The 26,948-nt window shown below is 32.6% G+C and overlaps 2 protein-coding genes across 2 annotated transcripts in view; both read left to right on the top strand.

Moving 5' to 3' along the window:
* The window catches only part of LOC140443714 (probable cytochrome P450 28d1), a 46,807-nt gene extending 32,850 nt beyond the window's left edge, over positions 1-13,957 (top strand). The window contains exons 6-7 of the mRNA XM_072535100.1: positions 4,169-4,432; positions 13,705-13,957. Of these exons, the coding sequence (XP_072391201.1) occupies positions 4,169-4,432; positions 13,705-13,871 (431 nt within the window). The 3' untranslated portion in view covers positions 13,872-13,957. The remainder of the gene's footprint in view (positions 1-4,168; positions 4,433-13,704) is intronic.
* A 3,132-nt stretch (positions 13,958-17,089) lies between these two features.
* LOC140443713 (cytochrome P450 6j1-like) overlaps positions 17,090-26,948 on the top strand; it is a 67,356-nt gene continuing 57,497 nt past the window's right edge. Inside the window, exon 1 of the mRNA XM_072535099.1 lies at positions 17,090-17,294. Coding sequence (XP_072391200.1) covers positions 17,116-17,294 — 179 coding nt within the window. The 5' untranslated portion in view covers positions 17,090-17,115. The remainder of the gene's footprint in view (positions 17,295-26,948) is intronic.

Raw genomic sequence — 26,948 nt, 5'->3', positions numbered from 1 at the left:
TTAATGAAAATTTTAAAACATTTTCAGCAGAACTTATTGCAATACTGAGAGCAATGCAGTATATAAGCAGTATAAACAATAACGAAGAGAAATTTCTAATCCTTACAGACAGCAAAAGTGCTTTACTTAAACTGGAAAGTTTGAAGGACATATCAAACTACATATATATATTGACATTATTAAAGCATATATCGAAGCATATATTAAGGCTAAGGGCAAACAAATATCATTTGGTTGGGTAACAGCTCACTCTAATCTTAAACACAATGAAATAGTAGATACTTTAGCTAAGAAGGCCACCGAACAAGAAAATGAAAGTGAATATAAATTAACATTAAATGATGTTTACGCTAATATTACTAGCAATAAAATTAAAACCTGGCAACAATGGTATAACAACTCAACTAAAGGGCTATTCTACAAAAACATACAATTAAATATTCCAGCTAAATCATGGTTTAATCATTACCACGGCGAAAAAATCGTTGTTTCATACATATGCAGACTTAGATTTGGACACTGCCTAGTTCCAGAACACAAATTTAAAATAGGCCTTAGTGATAGTAATCTTTGTGAATGTGGTGAGTTAGGATCTGCATAACACATGATACTAAACTGTAGACTAAAGATAATAGAAATAAATCAATTCATGAATCAAGTATATAGAGAAACCAATATTACAACACCTTTTAATCTAAAAACAATATTATCTAGTTTAGACGAACGTGTATATAAGATCCTAATTAAACACATAATTAATATAAAATTAAAATTGTGAACTATTAGTACCTGTGTTTATCCCATTTGTCTACGTATCTTTCCGTGGTCTAGTCTTGTGTGTGTGCATTGCTCTGAAAGACCCCTGAGCAGAAGTACTCCTTGTTGACATTCCTTATAATGTAATTAAAAAAAAAAAGAAAAAAAAAGAAAAAAGAAAAAAAAAAGAAAAAAAAAAGGAGAAAAAAAAATAATAATAATAATAATATAAAACATACAATAAAGAATAATGTTGAATAATACTAGAATATATTTTATGATATAGATATATCTATATAAATGTGTAATATTGTATGATTGTAGCTGAAGATTAAATTATCCATTTATTGTTATAGAATCTAGGTATATCTTTAAAATAAAAAATCTTGTTTGAATAGTAATATGTGACATAAATATCTATAGAGCAAAAATAAGTTCGGCTAATGGATTAAGTCCACAGTCAGGAAATTCGATGACACACATACACACACTTATTAGTAAAGTTAATATGAACTGATTTCTATTCATTAAACTTAATGAAAAGACTGATGTGGTTGATGATGTGTTTGAACACTTATGACAAGTTAAAAATATATTACAATACAATACTTGACGTAAGTGATACATTATAAACTTGAAATTTGTTATTTATATCATTGTACCTACTATTATAGCATAGCTCTGAAAGTGGCTTTGTAAGTCAAAACCGCTTACTTAGGAATTAAATTATTTACACACCTCAAAAATACTTTCCGTTTTTCATTTTTTTTTAAATTAAACTTTATACGCCATTTTTTGGACCAGCGTGCTATACCATCAATTGCATTTTGTAGGTTAACCGTAGATTCTTCTATAGTTGCTCCTATTGTCAGAACTGCTGTAACATCTGTGCTTGTATACAACAGGTATTGTACTGGTCCAAGAAGGTATGACTACAATATTTCAACGAGTTGCATAGGAAGTATTTTCTTTAGCTTAAGTCACAGGCCATTTTGCCAAACTTTGTCAAATGCTTTTGAGATATCCAGAAATAATGCTGAATAAATTTTATCCCCTTACAATGCTTTCTCTTTTTCAGTTATTTGTCGATGTATCCGGTCAACTGTGGGGTGTTTATCATTTTTTGTTTAATTACATGGTTTATTCTTCGTAGTAGCAGCAAATTTTCAAACACCTTTGAGATTACGAATAGAAAAAGGAGATTATAATGGTAATTCATGGCTATCCTGTCCTGCTTTCTAAAGAATGGGAACATATCTAAGTCTAAAAATAAATTTATTAGGGTAGTAAGCTTTATTATGGCTTTTCTAAGTAATGTTTATAAGTTTTAGTGCAAATGCAGGTGGTTGTAAAAGTTTTTGAAATATGTAAGATACTTGGATCACCTCTAAATTCATCAAATTTATTTCCAATATCTGTAGACCTCACCACTTCTGGCTGCAGTATTAACTATTAAAATGCCCAAGAATATGTACAGTACTATAGCTTAAAGAGTCCCATGCTTAGTAAACACAAAATTTTCTAAAATATTTATAAACGATGTACAAACCTTTAATTAAAACTAATGAACTATTAAAAAAAACAGTCTGAAATAAGAATCCTAATTTGACTTTCAATCTTTAACTGCAGCGTCACTGCAGCTGATACAGACATTGTTGTACAGTACAATATATATATATATATATATATATATATATATATATATATATATATATATATATATGTGTGTTTGGCACACACATATACTTTGCACACACTATAGTTGTCTTTGACAGTTTTTTTATACCTTCATTTCTACTAATAGCTTCTTTGTGGGTGGTTAACTGTAAATCACAAAATTTCATTTCAGGAAGCAATCTCTAAGAATGTTGATCTTTTGGAACTGTATTTCCTTGTGACTCCACCCTTGGTCACATTGTAGAATAGATTTATACACCACGTCATCACCATATTATTTAAATAAGAAAATGATTATTTTTGTGGGCTTTATCCTAGGAATATAGGAGAGAAGGGTAACTAGTGGAGTTTTGGACTGGGAATCCGTAAAGTGGAACATATTTAAGTATAGTTTTCTATCTTGCGTTTTTTTGATAACGTTAGGTATAAGTTTGCAGTTTAGTTGCATTATATATAATAGTCTCCCGTTTTATACCGCTGTCGCGGCTTTGGGAGTATAGCAGGGTAGTCTGCTATATCTAGGGCCTACGGTATACAAGGAAGGTAACATGGCCAGTGCTACGCTTCAACCGTCTATTATTACCCCTGGTTTTACCCAAGGTACTCATTTTTATTCAGGCTGAGTCGACCTGGGGCCTATAGACATTTTTAAAATGTCTAGATGTTCTTGCCGGCGGTGGGATTCGAACCCCGGACCACCGGCTTGCGAGTCAAGCATCCTACCGCTTGCGCTACGCAGGCCCTGCATTATACCAACCGCAATTATCACATAATTCTTCTGCTAACTCTATGGAACTGTAACAGCGATCTGTAGTAACAATACGATCTGTATTCTTTATTGGTTTAACTAGACGCTGCACAATACCTTTTGGTCCCCTAGACTCTGGTGTCGTGCTTTTCACCTTTCCAGAATAAACCTCCATTTTCAGAACATAACGAGATTTACAACCTGCTAACATCCCAATTAGCATCTCATACTTTTCTGATTTATCTTTCATAAAAACTTTAAAAGGAAATCATCCTCTAAACATGGACAGCATCTCATCAATAACGGCCTTTACTCCTGGAATAAATGTATTTTAGGAACGTATCGTTTAATAATTCAACATTCAATTCAACAATTCAGTAATAGCCAGTAATTCAGATTTGTCGAATTCCTATATATTCTTCCTTTCAGCCTTCTCATTAGTGTGGATGATAATTACGTCAATTATGTCTAAAAAGAGAAATTTTAAAATTTGTTTGTTACGTAGGCCTTCTTGGTCTCAGAAGATTGTTCTACTTAGAACTTATATTCCTCTTATATTCCTCCAAATTCTTGGAGTGTAAGCCAAGTATGCTATACCTGTGTTACTCACACACTGATGCACAGGAGTTACATCGGCGTTGTCATTTTTACATCAAAATTATTATCGGCATACTCAATGTCTGAATCACTAACACTATTCTGTATCTTCTCTATTTCTAATTCCAACTCGCGTTCTGACAAATACTTGCTTATTTTAAATTAATTGCGTTCACTTACTTCCTTTATATATAAATCATTATACTTTTTCCGTAATGTTAAATTGTAAACTAAGCAAATTAGATATAAGATCGGTATTGAAAGTACTATTAGCACTAATGATTACTAACCATGACTGTAGAAAAAACATTACTTCTGATCTCGTATTTATTTATGCTTTGATACATTTTGTTAATTTTAAAAACTTTTTAAGTACTTTACAATTTTTAGAGAGCATGCGAAAAAATCCAGTCGCCTACTTTCAAAGTAAACTATGTACTGAAGAATTCACATACACTCCAGCAAATCCAGACTATAAAAAAATTAGCGTTACTTTAAATCCAGGAGACTCTATTATGTTACCATTCGAAGGATTACAGAATGATCCCAAACACTTTGATAATCCTGATCAGTATATGCCAGAACGGTTTTTGGAGAATGAGTACAATAAATTTGCCTTTTTTCCGTTTGGAATGGGACCACGTGCTTGTCTAGGTGAGTAATGTTATGTTATGACTATATATATAGTTCAGTGTGATTGTATTTTCTATAAACCGCGACGCGTTGGAGTACCGAAAAGCAGTGTACAAAAAAATTCTTTATATAATAAAATAATGCAAAAAATGTTCACACATAAAATCATCAACTTGGAGTTTTTTTTTCAGTTTCAGTTATTTTACTTAAACAAAGGTTTCTTGGCCTCTTTTAGATGCCTCTGAAGACATGCTGAAAGCGAAAGTACTTGGGTAAGATTTAATTAAAGAACTGTACTTGATATCTGCCTTTTATTTATTAAATTCATATATTTAAGCATTCTATCATAGTTTTTTTTTTAATACACAATAGATTTAACCTCCAGTGTAGTTGACACAATATATATTATACCTGTGATCAGGCTAATGTCACCGAATGATCTAATAAAAAGATCAAAAAGTATATGCTATCGTTCTTCTTCTTTCAGTACCCTGTCCGATTATCGAACATTGGCAATCATATTGGCAATAATAACTTCGTTTACGGCGGCTCTAATTAAATTAGCGGTGGTCTCTTGATACCATTCTCGGAAATTTCTTCGGATATTCTTTGTCGGCCTGGGCCCCTCCTTCCGGCGATCTTACCCTGTATTGTGAGGTGTAGTAGATTATACCTCTCTGTATGTATCATTACATGACCGATATATTGTAACTTTCGAATTTTTATCGTTTTTGTTATTTCTGTGCTCTTTTTCATTCGATGTAAAAATATTTAATTTCTTATTCGATCAACCCAACTTATCCGCAATACTCGTCGATAAATCCACATATCAAAGGCCTCTAATTTTTTCATTAATGTCTCTGTAAGGGTCCAGCTGTCCATACCATACAGCAATGTGGAGAATATCTAGCAGCGTTTTAATCTGACTTTAAGGTTTAACAATAAAACAAGAAAACCGGGAATACTGAAAGTTGCAAATGGGAAACTTGTGTTGAATACTAACGCCAAATTAAAAAGATGGACAGAATACATCAATGAACTCTTCAGAGACAAAGAACAGAACAGATGGAGATAGAAGTAGAAGGGGATATGGTTTTAAAGATATTAAAAGAGGAAATTAAAACGGCATTAAAAAACAACAAAAATGGTAAAGCAGTAGGTCCAGACCAAATTCCTATAGAAACCTTAAAATGCATAAATGATGAAACCTTAGACATTATGTTAGACTTATTTAACTCAGTATACAAAACAGGACACATACCGAAACAATGGTTACTCTCCACTTTTTGTGCTGTCTCTAAAAATAAAGACGATAAAGATTGCAGTGAATACAGAACAATATCACTAATACGTTACATTCTCAAATTATTCCTGAAAATAATACATGGTCATATAAATAAAAAACTGGAAGAAGGAATAGATGATACTCAGTTTGGGTTCAAAAACGGACTAGAAACCATAGAAGCGTTATTTGCTTTTAATGTGTTAGCTCAAAGACGCATGGATATGAATGTTGATGTGCCTGTTTGTTACGGAGATTTTGAAAAAGCATTTGACAAAGTAAGACATGAAAAATTAGTCCAAATTCTAAAGACAAAAAACATAGACCATAGGAACTTACGAATAATAACAAACCTCTATTGGAATCAAAGAGCACAAATCGTAATAGATAACGAACCCAGTCCAGAAATTGAAATCAGGAGAGGAGTTATGTAGGGATGTATTATGTCCCCATTACTATTTAATGTATATAGTGAAGCCATTTTTGAAGAAGCATTACTGTCTCAAAGTGAAGGAATAATAATTAACGGAAGATCTATTAACAACATAAAATATGCAGATGACACCGTAAGTATGGCAAGCTCTGCTGAACAACTCCAATTACTTATAAACAAAACAAACAGTTTCTGTGAAAAATATGGACTAAAAATGAATATAAACAAGACCAAATACCAGTGGCGGCTGGTGTGGTAAAATTTTGGGTAGGCCAAGCCAGCAAATAACATATAGCCGTGGTAACCAGTGACGGATCCAGAGGGTGGGGTCACGGGGTCATGACCCCCCCCCCTAACTAATTTTTTAATGATTTCTCTGTTCATTTTAACTTCTGCGTTGCGAACAGAAAACGCCCTCTTCTGTACATCCTTAAAGGACAGGAAATTACTTATATGTTCCTTTCAACTGGAATGTTTTTTTTAAGGAGGCAGACATATTTTTTAAATCAAAGTATCCTTTACAATTCCATACACATTTTATATTAGAAAATAACAAACACGGCCAACAATATAGTCTGTTTTTCGTAATACTTCCAGACAACCATTTGTAGACATCATACCAAGAGCAATTAAAAGTACGCACCTTTTTCCCATCTTTTTGGTCAATACGCAATGTTGGAGTAGGCCTTTCATTCATAATAATTTTTTTCTATTAATTTCAGTTCTTCTAGATAATGGCGATTCCAATAGCGAAACAACAATGTCCAAACACTCACTATCAACATTACTATTACTGCAACCTGGTAAAGCGTCATAAAAACTCATTTTTATGTATCAGTTATAAAACAATCTCACATATATAAGTTGCATACAATCAAGCGATATAGAAATTATGCAAATGTGATTTTTTTTCTTCGAATTTTAAGAATTTTTTAAAATTTATTTGGGCAACCGTGCACTTGTTTGCAATTGTGTTGTTTGTTTAAAAATGTTACAATTATAGATTATGTTACATATTTTTTTATCATAATTTAAAAGAAAATTTATATTACAATTCGATAATTACGTTACAAGTGACAACGATGGTCGACGTAGGCCCGATCGTCCGGTGCCTAAACAGCAAACATAAAAGGCCGATTCACATTAGACGTTCAGGTCACGCTCCGCTCAAGTTCCGCTCACGATCAAGAATTGTGTATACTATTCACAGTAGGCGCTCAGGTGACGCTTCGCTCACGATCAAGAATTTCGGTATACTATTCAATTTGGCGGGACTCAGAGAATAGGCACGGTTCTTTGCATATATAAATTTGTTTAACATGTTTAAAGATTTTTCTAACAGTGATTTGGCTGTCATTGCTTTATGTTTGGACGAAGAAGAGCTTCAGTCAACCAATAAACAGCCAAGAATATGGGTGCACAATATTTTAAAAACAAGAAAAACAGAAGGGGAGTTTTTTACTCTGTATAAAGGTCTTTATGACGATGAAACTAAATTTTTTCAGTACTTTCGAATGACAAAACATAAATTTTATTGTACCCTATCAAAATACAGTCTATCTCCCTGGTTGTACAATTCCTTACAGCAGCGCACCAATTCAATCAACTGTTCGTCATCCATCGAGCTGCGAAAATCGTACCTTCACCTGACTGTTACTAATTCACACTACCCTGCCGCCTGCCGCTCCACTCCACTCAGATCAAGTCACGATCAAACTATTCTCCTGGAGAATCGCCGCGGTCAAAAGAGCGGGACGGAACGTGAGCGTTGTGTTAACTGTGAATAGCACCATTTAAGATGCGTGTAAGAATACTTGACCGAACCTTGAGCTGAGCGTGAGCGGAGCGTGACCTGAGCTATAATGTGAATCGGCCTAAACGCGACAATATAAATCGTTGTCTGGCAAGCTGTTTAACTTCAAACGCTTTTTGTACGGGGATCTTATGTGAGCTGGGTCGGCCAGTTCCGATTGGGCCTATTAATGATATTTAAAATGCCTGAATAAGATTCGATGCTTTCTGTGGTAATATAATAACATAGTTGTATTAACGGACGCTAATATATTGAGTAATTTAGTATATTTAAAAGTTATTTACATGCATTAACATAATTTTTGAATATATGTTTTTCAATGTTAAAGCTCTTAAAATTATTGGGTAGGCCCGGCCTATCCTGCCTACCCCCAAAAGCCGCTACTGCCAAATACATGATAATAACAAAGAAAACAAATATACCAACAAACATACATGTGGGAAATATACCGATAGAAAGGGTTGATAAATACAAATACTTAGACACCTGGATTTCAGACAATAATGATCAAACAACCGAAATAAGAGCAAGTATAGAAATATTAAGAAATGCGTTTGTAAAAATGTAAAAAATTCTCTGCAACAAAGACCATAGATTAGAACTGAGAGTAACAGCACTGAGATGCTGCGTGTTTTCGATACTGCAATATGGGCTTGAAAGCTGGACATTAAAGCAAGAACACATAAATACGTTACAGTCCTTTGAAATGTGGTGTTACAGGAGGATGCTGAGAATAGCATGGACACAAAAGAAAACCAACACGGAAGTATTGCGAGAAATGGGCAAAGATAGCTAAATAATAAACACAATAAAAATAAGACAAGTTACAATATCTACGACACGTAATGAGGGGACAGCGATATGAACTGCTAAGGCTGATAATACAGGGAAAGATAAGAGGAGGAAAGAGTATAGGAAGAAGGAGAGTGTCATGGTTGAAAAATTCAAGGGACTGGTTTAAATGCAGTGCTATAGAACTCTTCAGAGCAGCAGTAGATAGAGTAAAGATAGTGATGATGATATCCAACCTCTAATCGGGAGACGGTACTTGAAGAAGAAGAAGAAGAAGGTTTAACGTAATATCTCTATTAATTAAAATTTTTTTTAATTTATAGAAGGCGGTTCTGGCTTTTTCAATGCGTACATATTCTATTTCTTTTTTTATATCCCAGTTATCGTTAACGTTCGCACCCAAGTAGGTAACATTGAGGATTCTTTCTAACTCTATTCCATACGCTCTGATGTTCGTTGATTGTAACTCCGTTTTGCTGACAAGCGTAAGTTTTGTCTTAGAAGTATTAAGTTTTAGCCCATATTCATCACATGCTTTGGTTACCCTGTTTATAAGTCGTTGCAGGTTTCTTCATTAGAGGCAATAAGTACCGTGTCGTCTGCATATCTGAGATTGTTGATATTAATTCCGTTGATTGTAATGCCTGTATCTTCGTTTAAGGCTTCTTTAAAAATAAATTTGGAGTAGATATTAAAAAGTAGAGGCGATAGAATACATCCTTGCCTCACTCCACGTCTTATTTTCACTGCTTCCGTCATGTTGTGTCCAGCTCGTATGTTTGCACATTGATGCCAATATAAATTTTTGATAATACGGAGGTCTCGGTCATCAATTCCCACCTGTTGCAAGACACCTATAAGTTTGTCATGTTTTACTCGGTCAATACTAATTGTTTCATATCCCTACCTCTTTGAACCATGACCTGCAAACTGAAGAGTGCTTCTCTGGTTCCGAGGTTGTTTTTCTGAAACGAAATTGTTTCACTTAGTTGTACTTCTATTTTGTTTTAAATTCTCGAGTGAAGTATTCTTAGGAAAATTTTCAGTGCATGACTCATCAGACCGATAGTCCGATAGTGCGATGATCGCCACACTGTTTGGCATTTATTTTTTTCGGTATCAGTACAAATGTTGACAGTAGCCAGTCTGTTGGTATATATTTTGTTTAGTATATCTTATTAAAGAGGCTTAGAAGAGAATGTTTGCCCTTATCGTCGAGCAGTTTGATTATTTCGCTTGGAATTTCATCTGGACTGGTTACTTTCCTATTCTTTTATAGCTTTATAGCTCTTTCCATTTCATCGAGTGTTATGATTGGACCAGTCGGTATGTTTTTGATTTGAATTTTTGTTTTATCGTCATCAAATAGCTCCTTAATATATTCTTTCCACCTCTCTAATCTGTCTTGTTCATTGACTATAATGTTTCCTTGTTTATCAAGTAAACTACTTGCAGTTGATCTATATATTCCAATTATTTCTTTCACCGTTTTTTCCTTTGCATCCCGGATTTTCCTTCTGATTTCTTTATGAATTTTATTGTATTCTTCAATGTTTTTATTTTTCTGTTTTCGCCTGCTTTCCATTAGTCTTAATATTTCATCAGTCATCCATTGTTGTTTGCGATTATTAATAGTTTTATATTTATATTTATACTTTATTTATATTTATACTTTTTAGTTGTTTCTTGCATAATGCGTTTGACATGATTCTAGTGGTCTTCGACGTTATGTGTTTCTTTCGATTTTTCGAACTTCTTTTTTATCTCTTGTTTAATTTCATGACTTTTATTTTGAATACAGTCAGTGTTAGTAACGCGCTCTGAGGCGCACGGTCAGCTCACAGCGAATAAAAATACATACGTAAAATCCATGATACTATAAGAAACAAGATATGCTCACTTGCCGTTCTAATTTTAATCGACTTTGCGCATGACGTCATAGCGAGACAAAGCCAGGGGACTTGTGTGTATCTTATTTTAACGATGCATCATATGGCAACGTTGTTAAATTACTGTAATCAACAACTTCGACACTTAAACTGTTAACGGTAAGTATACCTCGATGCCATATCTTGCACTAAGAAGTCATAACTAGTTACTTTCTGTAAAACTGTGGTTTGAAAATTAATAAGTAATTTGTAAAATTAATTAAAGAAATATATGAATCTACGATTTGATTGTGTGTATTACAAACAAAATATATATTGCTACAAAACATAAATTAAATATAAAAGGCCGGTGAAATGTAACGAATTTGAAACATAAAGGAAAAGCGGGTCATACTTGAGACTTTATGAATATCATTTAGACATTTATTTTACAATCTTTATGATTTCTCTCTTGCAGATATTGTAATTATCTTTAATATTTTTATTTAGAATTCGTATCTTAAAATACATTTTACATCTAAAAAAAGTAATTTTACATCTTCGCTAACATTTACATATTTTGCAGCTTCTATTAAGTTTTTTAAATAATTTTTTGTTTTTTTTAATGTGTCGCCATTATAACTACGGAAAATATGTTCCAGTTTACTACATTTAGTTACAAATTTCAGTGTTGGTTTGAGTAAACCACCTTCAGAAACCTGGTTTACCCAAGTAAACGATTTATCGTTAGCGTCCGGAATTTATCCAAGTATTTCTTTTTTTTTGTAACTTAAATGCAATGAAACCGGCTAAATTTTCCAATCCATCCCATTCCAGGTCTTTTATATTCGAATTAATAAAATCTTGATGACTGTCAATTAAATCTTCAGGGTTAATTTCTGTATCACCACTAGGAAGGTTTAGCGAGGAAAGGCTCTTCAGTGACAATTTCATAATTAATTATACTATTAGTAGTAATATTTCATTGTTTGTCAGACAGTCAATAGTTTTTCTTTTAAACAATAGTCAGCTTCTGCAAAATGTTTTGATCATATTCTCGCGGTTTCTATATTAAATTTGGCTCGCTGAAAACACTTAAAGACCCATGCTTTACACATTTGTTTGTCTCTAGGAAACACAAAAAAACGCCACTTCGAAAAAATTTAACTTTTTTATCATAATTGTTTAAACAACCCACCATTGCACAATATATTATGGCAACCAAATAATTAGTCTTCTTTATAAAGTAGCTACAGGTAGTCGAGAGGAAGTTGCGTACGATAAATAAATTAGGTGATATTAACACAGTAAACTGAATGTTTTCACCACAAAATTTATATAACAATATAATATACAAAGTCGTTACTACATCAATGAATAAATAAAAATATCATTCACTACGTTTTGAAGCACACAGGTTAGCAACAAATAGAGCATTTAACTTGCCATCATTAAAGTTGTCTCGGGTTTATGTCACAGGTGTGCGAGGGAGATGCAAGAACATGCGCGTTGACTTATCTTGTTGGTTACAATATCATGCGTAAAATCCATGTAGATTCAGAGATGCGTATTACTTTGTCATTATAAACAAAAAAGTTATAGCAGTTTATAGTTAACATTTTTTGTAAAAAATGGTGAATTAATTTATTAAGTGGTGAATTAGAAGTTGTAAACAAAATTGAGCAATACACGTTGTCAGTTTGGTTAATGGAAGTTATTTTCTATGTTAATTTTTTGCCAAGATATTGAAAATTGATTTACGCGAGCGGTTTTGCGCTCCCGCAATCGGCGCAAGCTAACCGTCCGCCTCATAACGCGTTATTAAAAGTTCCATATCTTGGTCAAATATTAACATGGAAACATTTACCAAATTTTAAACCATATGTTTTAAGTTGTTGTATAAGTTTCATTAGCCAGATCTTCAAAGTTTATAGCTTAATTTTGTTTAAATCGCCTATAAACAAATTAATTCGCAACATTTTAGTAAAATTTTTAATGGTTCATTGTTATAACTGTTTTATCAATAAGGATAAAGTATGGTCGAAACAATTACCTTTAAAATAAAGGATATTAAAACAGTAATCACACATATAAAAGCTAAGTTATATTTTTTGTAAAAGCCCCATCAAATGCCTATTTTGCAATTGTTTTTCCTAAAAATTATTACAACTCTCGTTTTAACAATCGGATCTGAGTTCATCAAACGCCATTTTGTTCGTTCTTTTAAAATAAATAATTTTCATTTTGGTAAAATTAAATATTTTTAATAGTTTAGGAGATACAATGCTGAGGTGTTTTCAACCTTGTACTCTCGAAAAATCTACTCTACGTACCAAAAAGCATAAAAAACGTTAAGGTACCGAGAAGAAATGTCATATAAATGCATATTTAACCCCTTTTGGCTCCTACTCTATTGTATGCAATGCATCCCATAGTTACTCTGTACTAGGTTCACAAGGAAGTTCCTGTAGTTTGGCTGTATACCATATATAACAAACAATTTTATTAAAAATCCTTTATAAAAGGTATATAATTTAAAAACCCAATCGGGCTATATCACAAAACATCTTCAGAATCCATGTTCTATCATCAATGCACTAGGTGGGTATACATGTATTGAGCCACTAAATATGTGGGTAAAAACCCGTTAAAAATTGTTTTTTAAAATGTGGTTTACATTATATTGTGATAGATTCTATGATGTTAAAGTTACCAGTGGATTTGGTAACATGGCGACGTATGACTCCACGTGAAGTTGCTACACCTAGTGCACTGATGATGGAACATGGATTCCGAAAACGTTTTGTGATATAGCCCGATTGGGTTTTTAAATGATATACCTTTTATAAAGGATTTTTAATAAAATTTTCTGTACTAAGTGTTCAGCTATGTGACGGTTGGGATTTGTTGTCAGAATTGTATTGTATTTATAACATCTGCTACCTATTCGTCGATATCAGTGGACACCACTTAAAGTTTTGTTTAGCCGTGATCGATGTCTTTACGTTTCGACGTTTGGGTACTGTTTTAGAGTAAGAATCTAAAATTCACACTGACTTAAAAATCTTTACTAGTGAAACATTGTATAATAAATTTTTGTTTTAGGTCAACGGTTTGCTCAGACTCAGATAAAAGTTGGGATCGCATACATTGTTAAAAACTTCAGAATGACATTAAACTCAAAAACGAAGCTTCCTTTCAAATTGAATACTTACTACTTTCTTCGTCATGTTATTGATGGCATGTGGATCAACTTTGATGAAATTAAATAAACTATATGTGAATAATTCTTAATGTACGTAAAGATACAATTTGTTTGGAGTGGATGAAAATATAAAATAATTGGTAACTTCTTAAATATTGTTTTATTTATTTAAATAAATATATCATATATCTTAATCAATACTGTAATTTAATAAAAGAATAACAGCATAAGATAGAGGTCGAACACTTATAGATATATATATATATATATATATATATATATATATATATATATATTTATATATATATATATATATATATATATATATATATATATATATATATATTTATATATATATATATATACATACATATATATATATATATATATATATATATATATATATATATATATATATATATATATATATATATATATATATATAGCATCGAGAAAAGGAGTACGACCGTCAATCCAATATAAATTAAGGATCACTCAGAAGAGTGGTGGGTTTTTTCGCTCAAAAGGTTGAGAAAAAAGACAAAGTTGATGGCTACTTCATCTATTTATTGAAGACGTTTCGCTTTCTTAATCAGAAAGCATCATCAGTTCATCTAAAAAGAACAAAATAAAAAAAATCACACAAGCATGGAAAAGTTGTTACATGTGTTACCTTAAAAAGATATGTAGCAGTCAGTGATAACAAAGTTGTAAAGATACTTAAGTAAATGGACATTATACGATTATGATGTATAAACAATAAACTGAACTAGATAAGTTAACAATTTGTTCAAACTAAGCACGGCAAAAAGAACATGTGGTTTTGTTTTTTTATATAAATGTATAAGTTAAATAAACATTCAAAAAAGAGAATGAAGAACTAAGAAAATCAAAGAAGCACTTCCAACAATATAGCAATAGTTATGATTTAATTTTAACTTTAGGTAGCATTATTGTATTAATTAATATTGAAAATGAATAATTTAATGTATAATGAAATTACCATTCCTGGCTTCTTGAATGCTGCCGGTAAAATGGAGTTCAATTTAGACAACCACACTAACAACGTAAAAGACAGTCAAAACCTTGAGGTCATTAATTATGACAGAACAGCAAGGTGAAATACCAACCCTAATGATAGAGCGGTTTATTCAAATAATAAAATGAGTTTGGGTGACAACCCGTTTGTAAGGAACCAATAAATGAAAAGGAAAGGTGGTTATTAACACCAAATTTCCCCCACTGATCGGCTAAGAAAAAACAAACAAAACAAGTTAGGTCAAACCAAAAACTCATATATAATCGTCAACGTTGTGGATGGTTAATCAGCCACAGGTGAAGATTAATTATAATTTCCAACAGTCCAAGGTTCAAAACTTGGAGCTGCAACTTTCATTTGCATTTAAGTGTCTTTACAACTTTGTTATCACTGACTGCTACATATCTTTTTAAGGTAACACATGTAACAACTTTTCCATGCTTGTGTGGTTTTTTTTTCATATTGTTCTTTTTAGATGAACTAATGATGCTTTCTGATTAAGAAAGCGAAACGTCTTCAATAAATAGATGAAGTAGCCATCAACTTTGTCTTTTTTGTCCACCTTTTGACCGAAAAAACCCACCACTCTTCTGAGTGATCCTTAATTTATATATATATATATATATATATATATATATATATATATATATATATATATATATATATATATATATTTATATATATATATATATATATATATATATATATATATATATATATATATATATATATATATATATATATATATATATATATGTATGGAATCTTCTACAAACTGACTCCATTTCTGGTATCCTAATTTCCAGCGTTTTCTCTCAAAGCAATTTTCAGTTTTTAAATCTCTGGCGGTTATTGCACCTTGATATCTTTGCTTCATGACCCTCTTGGTCTACCTCGTTTTCTTCTAGTGAACGGAGTCTATTTTTCCACACCCATTTTAGGCATTCTCTGCAGGTTTCCATACCAGTTTAGTCTTTTGGCTTCGATATAATCTATTACGTTTAGGTATATTTCCATTTCACTCCTAATGTTCCGTTCTCTATCAAGTGTGCCTGAAATATCGTCTCTTACAGTCCATTTCTATGGCCTTAATTTTTTATTTGTTTCTTTCATTGATTTCATAAAGTTCTGCGCCGTAGTGTACAACCCATTACTCTCTATTATAGTTTTATAAATGTTTTATTCACACTCTTTTTGTAAAATTATGTAGAACATAATTGTATTTAAATCCATTTTATATATATTTTATAAATACTTCATAAATTCTTTCAATTCTCTTTATCACTCTTTGTAGTGGTCTTAGTGCATATACATATATTTAGAGGTATAAGTTACAGTAACCCATGTTTATACATTTTAAAAATAGATAATTTTTCTGCATCAATAATCGTTTAAATATTCGTTAGCTTAAGTAATATAGGTCTATAAACCGTAAGTGGGATTTATAATATAGTTTTAACCTTTACGTATGTACTTTTATTAATATGACCTCTAAATTAAGACAATTACCGCCTGTTATTGTTCCTATGCGGACAGCGGTTAACTCTTCTGGTTTAAAAGAACAAAAATCGTTAAGTTGGGTATTCAAGCCCGATATAAATTACAGCTTCAGTTTAGATCTACTGTTTATTCAAATAAAAATATCTATTTGTTAGTTATGCATAAGCATGTATAAGCCTTCTGATTTTTTAAGACTACTTATTACGGAGAACGAATTTCTTGTCACTTGTGTGTGTTCTTGTATTTCATTCATCTAGTAACTAGGGTTGATGAATATAGTGCATTTTATGAGTATTATCTTTTTTTTTTATTTTCGTAATTGATTTACGTATCTCCAACCATATTTTTTTAATGAAGCCCATTATGTACACATTACTAATACGTTTTTAATTAGAAAAACGTTATTCACAGAGAACTTATCATTTTGCCAGACCCTTTTTTGTATCTATCAACAGATATATATATATATATATATATATATATATATATATATATATATATATATATATATATATATATATATATATGTATATATATATATATATATATATATATATATATATATATATATATATATATATATATATATATAATTCAATAAAATATTCAAAACTCAAAAACATAGATATATTTTGTTATTATGACTGTAAATCAAGTTGTTTATTATTACCTATTAACTACTAGGGAGAATTTATTTGTGTCGCAAAATATGTGACTTATCAAAACCCCAAATTACAACGATATTCAGTTACCGAATAGTTGTTCTATAAACATGTTGTTGGTATTGTTTGTAATTTTGTGCTCTCTCTTTATATATTGGATAAATAAACGTTATTCTTACTGGTCTAAAAGAGGAATACCTGGACCAAGTCCCTTACCATTAGTTGGAAATTTTTGGAGAAATATTGTTGGAAAATCATCAGCTGGTGAAATCGTTACAGAAGTATACAAGTAAATACAAATATATATTACAAATATCTAAGTAACTTTATTGTAGTTAAAAATCTTAGTTTAGTTTTATAAGGTAGAGACCAAAAAATAAAATCATGTGCTTTAAGCATGTCATAAAAGTTTTAGTTTTATTTTATTAGCTTTATTAGGAAAAAAAAAACTAAAAATAGTGAACAAATTTAGCAAATAGGGGATCGAAAGTAGTCTACCCATGTTTCCTTCTGAATGTGTTTAGTTTTAATTAGTTCGTTTGTCTCTTTACTTGCCTTCTGATTATTCTTCATATTTCTGTTTGTGTTCCGTAGAAGTCGTGTTCCATCTGTTTTGAGAAGCTTTGCCGATGTCTCCTATTTATTTGTCTAACTGAAGTATTCGTTTCATTTCTCATTCGTTTATAGTGGTTAATATGCCTGTTGTGTTTATTGTGTTCTGTATTGTAAAAAGGCTTTCTTCTTTTCTTCACATTTTGTCTTTACTTTCTCTCTAAACCATGGTGTTTCCTTTTTTGGTATGTTAGTGTTCGTTACTTTCCTATGTGCAAGTGAGTCTCTTGCTGCGTTAATTATGTTATTTTTGAGTTTTTCCATGTTCTCTTCAATATTGTTGTTTTCTAATATTTCATTACCGATCTTTTCTGATATTCTTTCTCTGTATTCCCTGTAAATATTCCGTGGATTCCGTGTTCAGTCTTTCCACTTTAATTTTTGTTTGTATTGGCGCTGCTCTCTTGGGTGTGGAGTATTTCAGAATGATTCTGATTTTACATAATACTAGGTTATGGTCGCTACCTACATCTGCTGAGTTGAGGTATCTTACGTCGATTATTTCGATGGATGTATATCTCTGTTGGGTATAACATAATCTATCAGAGATCTTTATCCACCACCACTAGAGGGTGTTATTAAATGTATATTTGTGTTGGCCTTTGTGGTCAAAAAGTCTGTTGTTTATTCTTTGTTCGTCTAAAATAAGTTCGTTATTTGTGCAGAAGTTTACCAACAGGTCTTTATTTTTGTGTTTAACACCCTCTTTATGTTTTTTCTTAATTCCGGGTATTACTTGATTGCCTATTCGAGCGTTAAAATCCCCAATATTATAATTTTTTCTTTGACTTGATCTACTACTTGTTGTAATTGGTCATATAACGTTTCCGTTGTTGTTTAAGGCTTGTTATTTTCTGGGCCGTATACTCCAATGATGTTAAGATCTTTCTTTTTTGTTCTTATCTTTACTGGTACAATCCTTTCTGATATGTATTAAAACCCTTTGATGTGATTTTGTTACCTTTTAGTACCTTTCTTAGAGGTACCTTTCTTTTTTGTTTCCTGTAGAGCACAAAAGTACATTTCTTTATCTTTGAGCACTTGGTTTATTTCTTGGTCTCTTAAGAGAGCAATCTGATATTCCACGTAGTAATGCTCATGTGGGTTTTAGGTGTTTTTCGCTTGTTTTTATTTTTTGTCTTGGTCGTCTTCATAGTATCAATCTGGTTCCGAGGCTGTACATTATTTCTTTAAGCAGTATTCGTTTTTATGATTGGTAGGTTGCTAACCTTGACAATCACGCTCCACATTTTATTCGGGCTTGGACCGGCTGTAGTAACCGCAGAGCTACTCAATCCATCCCGAAATCACCCCAAGCAGTGTTATTATCCTTACTGTCATTTTAGTTAATTCTACCAATCATTTTGATACTCCAAATTTGATCATAGTTGAATATAAGTGGGGTCTTTTATAACATCTTGCTACATCTTTCCTGTCCTGCTGTATGGAGTGGAAGCGTGGACTCTAACTGAGACTATCCTTAAACGCTTGACAGCCTTTGAGATGTGGGTATACAGACGACTACTGAAAATATGCTGGGTCTACAGAGTTAGAAATGAGGAGGTCCTTAGACGGCTGAACAAACAACACAACTGGTCAATATAATAAAGAAACGCAAGCTGGAATACTTCGGTCACGTTATGAGACACCCTGAAAAATATGATCTTTTACATCTGATCATTCAGGGAAAGATCCAAGGTAATTGTGGTCCTGGTAGAAGAACATCATGGCTGAAAAGTGTAAGGCAATGGTATGAAAAAATCAACTACACAGTTATTTAAAGCTGCTGTCAATAAAGTCACGATAGCGAATATGGTAGCCAACGTGATATCCAACGATCGATAACGGTCATGGAACTAGAATAAGAAAGAAGGGGCCTTTTAACAATATTGTAGCTGCCTTTAAATCAACGAAGATGTAAAGACTGTCTATAAGTGACCGCCATATTTAAAGATATTTGCGGGTAGGTTGTCTGCTGCAGGTGACTTGTTTCTGGCTGGAGACTGAATTGCTTTATTTATTTCTGCCAAAGTGGTAGCTCAGTTTTCTTCTGTTCTAATTCTTTTTATCTCTACCTTCGACTCTACTACTTTGTTCTCAGTCAACTTGTTTTTCCTATCAATTTTACTATAGTATTAGTTAAATTAATATTTAAATGGGAATAAGCCACAATTAAAGGTTAAAATACGTTTATTGACGTTTTAATTTCCACTTCGGAAATCGTTCTCAAAATACAAACATTAGTAAATTAAACAAATTTTGTTTTTTGTTACTTAGTGAAAAATTCTTCTAATAATTTAATTTTATCTGACTCATCTATATTGACAATTCAGACATATATTATACATTTTAAAGTAGACGACTTTAAAATTATATTGCCAATATTGTTGAGTTGCGTTCCTGGGACGACTTTACTTATAAGATAGTTCATTCAATTACATGAAATCAACTTTAACTTGAGAATGTCCATCAGAAAAGATCATAACATGTAATTCGTCTTTAAAAAGACAAATAAATGCCATGATGACAGTAAAATTCTCCTGTTAGTGATTCCATAGTAAATTATGAGGGAAAAACCAGGAAAAAACCTCATAATACTATCCCGACATGGTAAGTATTTGATCGTGCATTTAGTTTACCTTCAATAAACACCAAATTCCGATTTTATATGTTTGTTATTTAAAAAACATAAATGATGTATTCTCTATATGTTACTGACTTACCAATACTGGTATTTTCCTTTTAATAACTTCCTCTTTCAATATGGGTAACCAGATCCTACTACATTCTGCCGAAGAACTCGCGACACAATTGGTCTCATTTAGCATAATTAGAGCCGCTTCTTTGATTTTTCTCTTTTTACCATCCATTTCTTTTAGGACTATATTTGAATCATTCCATTGAACCCTATGTTCATTATCCCATGCGTGTTTACATATTTGAGATCTATCAAATTCTCTATTTTTAATATAGGATTGATGTTCACTTATTCTAACATTTAATGGTCTTGATGTTTCACCTAAATAAAACTGATCGCATTCACAAGGTATTTTATAAATGCAATTCTTAGTCCTTTCTTGTTCATTGTTAGGTTTGGTTTTGGACAAAATAGATCTCAACGTGTTTGTTGTTTTGAATGTTGTTGAAATGTTGAATTTATTTCCTATCCTTTTAAGCTTTTCCGATAATCCTTTTATGTATGGGATTGTTATTTTCCTTGTATTATTCCTTGCATATGCTGTAGGATCTCGTTCTAAGTTGTTTTGTTCTATTCGATCGATTGTTGAAAATTCCTTATTTATAAACGATAAAGATCATTTTTTAATAAAACAGATGTTAACAAATGTTTTTCCTCCAAGAACGAATTTTCGTTAGAACAAGTAATTTTGGCTCTATCGTATAAGGATTTAATAATTCCCTTTTTAATATTAATATTGTGATTTGATTTGAAATTTAAATATCTGTTGGTGTGTGTTGGTTTTCTATACACCTGAGTTTCGTATCTAGTATCGTTCTTAGAGATTAAAACATCCAGAAAAGGTAATGTCTTATTATATTCCTTTTCCATGGTAAATGTTATTGTCTCTTCTTTATCGTTTATATCATTTAGGAATGTGTCCAACAACTCTGATCCATGAGGTCATATTGAGAATACATCATCTACATATCTCCACAATACTGAGGGTTTTAAATTTTGTTTAGAAATAATATTTGTTTCAAAATCTTCCATAAATATATCGGCTAATAATGGAGATAAACTAGAGCCCATTGCTAGTCCAAAACTTTGTTTATATAATTCATTATTTAGTTGAAAGTATGTATTATCAGTACATAATGTTATTACCTCCATTATAGCTGATATATTTAGTCTTGTTCTAGTTGCCAATGTATCACTTCTGTAAATATTGCGACTCCATTGCAATTATTTAAGAAAAAAACTGCAAAAACTATTCATTATTCTACATTATCCAAAACTTGTGACCGATATGGGGTATCTGATAGGGCAGTGGCAGCCATTGGTTCAGCAGTTTTGCATGACACCAAATCTAATGTGCCAGTGATTGATAAGAGCAAGTTACGAAGGGAAAGAAAGAAAACTAGAAAAAATCTTATATCGCAGGAGAAAATTTCACAAGTAGGTACATGCGCTATACTAGGCAAAAACTACCGAGACGTTATTCAAGAGGAGCATATTTCGCTTATAAAAGAACCAGATTCCCAGTTCTTGGGTTATATTTTTCCATCTTCTGGTACGTCCAAAGTGATAGAAAATTCGTTAGCTAATTATTTTCGAATGGAGGGAATGTCTCTTGACGATTTAATAGCTGTTGGTTGTGATGGAACAAACGTGAACACTGGAAAAAATGGTGGCATTGTACGTTTACTTGAAACGCGGTTAAATAAACCCCTACAGTGGATAATTTGTTTGTTGCATATGAACGAGTTGCCACTTCGACATTTGTTTCAATTTATTGACGGCACTACAGCGGGACCGCAGACTTTTTCAGGTACAATAGGGAAGGCTTTAGAAACTTGTGCAAAAAATCCTATTGTAGAATTTCAAAAAATTAATGGTAATTTACCCTCAGTAACAGTGAAAGATTTAAGTACTGATCAATTATATCTACATAGAATTGTGTCTGCGATTATGACTGGAGAATTTCCGGAACACTTGGTCAATAAATCACCAGGAAAAATGTCCCATGCAAGATGGTTGACTCATGCTAATCGCATTCTTCGTCTATATGCTTCGACAAAGGTTCCTTCAGAAAACCTAGTTATTTTAGCCACTTATATTGTGAAAGTTTATGCTCCAACTTGGTTTCGTATTAAGACTCATCCCACATGTAAAGATGGAGCACGACACTTATGGGCCTTAATTTCAATGTCAAGATACCTCTCACCTGAACTGAAAGCTATAATTGATCCTGTGATACAAAGAAATGGTTATTTCGCGCATTCGAAAAATTTATTATTGGCAATGTTAACTGATCATCAAAAGCATATTAGGGAACTAGCTGCACGTCGTATTCTGAAGGCTCGTAAAGTAAAACACAACATAATCAGGTTATTCGAAGTTCCAACTATAAACTTTGATGCACAATGTTATTATGATCTAATTTACTGGCAACAAGAAATACCTAAACCCCCACTACTAAGAAAAGTATCTGATGAAAGTCTTAATTCCTTCATTGCAAAAGCAGGGGAAAGGGAATTGTCGTTTTTACGTCTACCTTGCCACACTCAAGCAGTAGAGATGGTTGTGAAGACTGTAACAGAAGCATCCACTACGTTGTGTACAAAATCGGAACGAGAAGGCTGAATTAAGGCGAAGTTGGAGTCTCGCAGAGTAATGCCGCAGTTTGATAGCAAAAAGGATTTTGCTAGTACTTAGTTATAGTATCTCTTTGAATATCTGTCTTTTTTTGTATTAATACACACATTTTCTTTGAAATTTTGGTTTTAATTGTTTACTCCGTTTTTGTTAATATCATCATCATCAAACCGGAGGCAGAAGATAACATCGAACAACTAAAAACTTTTAAAGGTGAGTTTTAGGTACAACTCCGTGCCATTTTAGCACTATTAGAAGTTGATAACTTTCACATATTTTTTTTACGCGTTTACGATAAATGAATGATTTTCCACATAATTCTAATATTTCAAGGTCAATCCGGAGGCAGAAGATAATTTTCAATTAAAATAAATTTTTCACTGTCAAATTAGCATTACATTTAGCACTCTTTTATAAGTACATATTACAAAACAATATTGCACGCATTTTTTTCCCATATACAAGTGACCCACCCTAGTGTATTATATCATTTGTCTGTTTTATTAGGTCGTTGTATTTATCCGCTACTACTACTGCTAATAGCATAAAGTTTTTATTTTTACTTATTTCACTTTGTATTCTTTTATTGTGTGTTTTCCTCGTAAATTTCCAGAAAGTATTGAGCAAGTAAATTTCTCGTTTATAATTACCTAAGCTTTTTGAATTGCTTTGGGTTAATATTCACAATAAAGTTACATAATCTGTTAGTACAGATGTACTCAATGCTCCGTACAGTTAAAAATAAAGTAAAGTTTGCCATTCGCATGGAATAGGAACACTGTCATTCTCTCCCTTCTCTCCTTCCACACTCATTGTAAAATATATGGTTACGTATTTCCTTTAAGCTATATAATAGGTACATGAATAAATCTTGACTGATCAAACTTTCTTTATTATAGCTGCATTAAATAGAATAACAACCGTATTGTTATCGTGATTACATAGTACATTTCCTGTTTTTAACAGCGTTCTATCGACGCATCACAAAAATATTAATTTATTAGCTACACAATTTTATATTATATTTAAATTATTCCAATCTCGAGTTTACGGAAGAATAGATCGTATTTAAAAATTGAGACGTCACGCAAAAATCATCATCATGTAACCTCTTATGTCCACTGCTGGACATAGGTCTCTCCCATTTTTCGCCACTCTTCACGGTTCTGTGCTTCTTGTTGCCATTTCTTGGATATTCGTCTAATGTCGTCCATCCAGCGTGTTGGTGGTCGTCCTCTGCTGCGTTTGTCTTCTTGTGGGCGCCAGTCAATTAGTTTTCTGGTCCATCTTGTGTCTTTCAGTCTTGCTATGTGACCTGCCCAATTCCATTTCAGCTTGGCTATACGTTCGACGACATCACTGATACCTGTTCTTTTCCTTAAGTATTGATTCCAAATTTTGTCTTTTTTGTCACGCCGAGAATTGATCTTTCCATGCGCCTTTGTGCCACCCGCATTTTTAGAGCTGTTTTTTTTGTGAGCGTGAGATTTTCTGCTCCGTATGTCATAATAGGAAGAACGCATTGGTCAAATGTCTTCCGTTTCATAGCTATCGGGATGTTGCTCTTAAAGATGTTTCTTAGTGAACCATACGCCGTCCAAGCAAGTGTTATTCGTCGTTGAAATTCACAAGTCTGGTTGTCCTTGCCTATTCTGATTTCATGACCAAGATATATGTACTTTTCTGTCGATTCTACCACTTGATTTTGGATGATTAGGTGTTCGCTGGGAACTAAGTTTGTCATAAATTTGGTCTTACTGATCATTTTTAGACCTATTGTTGAAGATACGCACGCAAAAATAAGTCTCTAATAATATTGTTCTGAAGCTATTTTCTTGTGGCATTTTAAAGTATAAAAATGTTTGTTTTAAGAACGATTTCCGAAGTGGAAATTGAAACGTTAATAAACTTATTTTAACCTTCAATTGTGGCTTATTTCCAATAACAAAGTCTCTAATAATACTAGAATATTTTTGGATCAAAATAAAAACTTAACTATTTTTGTCCTTTACTTAACTGTGGTCCGTTTGTATGTCAGTGGATTAGTGCAGTCAAAACTTCTCGTTAAGAAGAGACTTTTAAATGTTAATTTAGTAATTACATAATATTATAGTTAACCCTCTAATGCATACAACCGCCTTGAGGCGGACTTTGATCAAAGTCATATTAATATGAGCGAAATTCTGGTTGCATACCTACTTAAAACTGTTTCGTGGATGGCTTCTTGTTTTATATGATAGCGATGTCTGTAATTTTGAGGCGGTTAGTTATATGGGAACAATAATTAGTAGTATTGGGTGAAAAAATTATTTGGAGCGAATACACATTTTTAGTCAAATAAGTACTTGTTTATGGAACGCTAAATAAAGCAGAAAAAATTATAGGTGAGTAGCTAAATACCTCTATTACACATTTTATATCTGATTAGAGTTGGATCAACTTCGATATTTTTGTTATGCTCCATTTTCCATAATCCGCCTGTAGGCGGACTTGTGCATTCTGGCGTAGTAAAAATGTTTTTGATGGCTTATTACTAAAGCGTTGTGAGATGTGGTACAGTACATTGTTCTTTTCAGATATGGCACAACGGGGTTTCAGACTGTCTGAAATGACTGATGCAGAAATCTGGGAGATGTTGAATCGTATACCTACTGCTGACGCTGAAGCAACTGAGATGTTGAGAGTGACTATGATTTTGATGGTAACGATAGTTTGACTGATCCTGTTGCTGAGGATGCTGCTGATTTAAGTGCTGATGAAATAAAGTCGGATAGTGCAGCTTCAACATTTGCCCAGATAATTCAAGAGCAGTCCAATACAGATCAACAAGGGGTATCAGATGTGTCGCAAGCACCAAGTATATCTGAGGAAATTCCAGTGCAGGGAGCCTCACAACCTTTTCGGTGACAGAAACGTCCTCGAACGCCAGAATTAACGGAACAAGATGGTGGTCCACTAGTAGCAGTTCGTGGTGTAACAGGTGATGTTGTTGCCATGAAAAATGATTCTAGCGAATTTAAATCCATTGTTTGGGAAAGTAAACACCTTCAACTTCATGTAAATGAGTTTCGAGGCCAAAAGCAGTTTCAAGAAAAAATTAAGAAATTAGCCACTCCATACGAATGTTTTCTTTATTTTCTTGACGACACAATGGTTGATCATCAAGTGGAGCAAACAAACTTGTACGCTCGGCAAAATGATATACAAACAAAATTCAACATCCAGTCCGACGATATTCGAAAATGTTTTGGCCTTCTTCTATATATGTCTGTTTATCGCTATCCGAATGTCCGATCATATTGGGGAAAACACTTTTTTGAGCTAATTCGTAAGACTACGCCTTTGCTTCAGTTTGAATCCATACGCCGGTACTTACACTATAATGACAACTCAATAGCTGTGGAAAGGGGTAACCCTGGATACGATCCTCTACATAAAGTTCGTCCGCTAGTGAAACATTTCAGTGACAGGTTTCTATCAGTCCCTATGCCTTCTAGGTTATGCGTAGATGAATAAATGTGCGCTACAAAGATCACTGGAAGTGACCTCCGACAATATATGCCCAACAAGCTACATAAGTGGGGCTTCAAATTTTTTTGCCTTTGTGACACTTCTGGATTTTCGTATTTATTCAAAATTTACACTGGTGCAGAAGACAGATCTTGGGACTGCCTAGAATGTGGTTCGCTTATCAAAGTACATTCCAAATTTCGTAAATCACATTTTATACTGTGACAATGTCTATACGTCTTTGGGCGTGCTTACCTATCTCCGAAGTAGAGGAATATACAGCTTAAGAACAGTGGAAAGAAACAGAGTACCCAATTGCAAATTATCGACAGAAGCAGGTTTGCAACAGAAGAAAGTTGAAGAAGAAAGATATCAATCATAAAAACATATAAAACAATAATTTCAATGTGTTATTATTTGCCTAGTTTGATAATTAAAAAAAATTAAATGCTGTTACCTTAACGCATGGTTACTGCAAAAGTCCGA

Source organism: Diabrotica undecimpunctata, chromosome 6, assembly GCF_040954645.1.
Source record: "Diabrotica undecimpunctata isolate CICGRU chromosome 6, icDiaUnde3, whole genome shotgun sequence".
Taxonomy (NCBI): domain Eukaryota; kingdom Metazoa; phylum Arthropoda; class Insecta; order Coleoptera; family Chrysomelidae; genus Diabrotica; species Diabrotica undecimpunctata.
The sequence above is the reverse complement of the archived record's forward strand: the minus strand, read 5'-3'. Positions and strand labels throughout refer to the sequence as shown.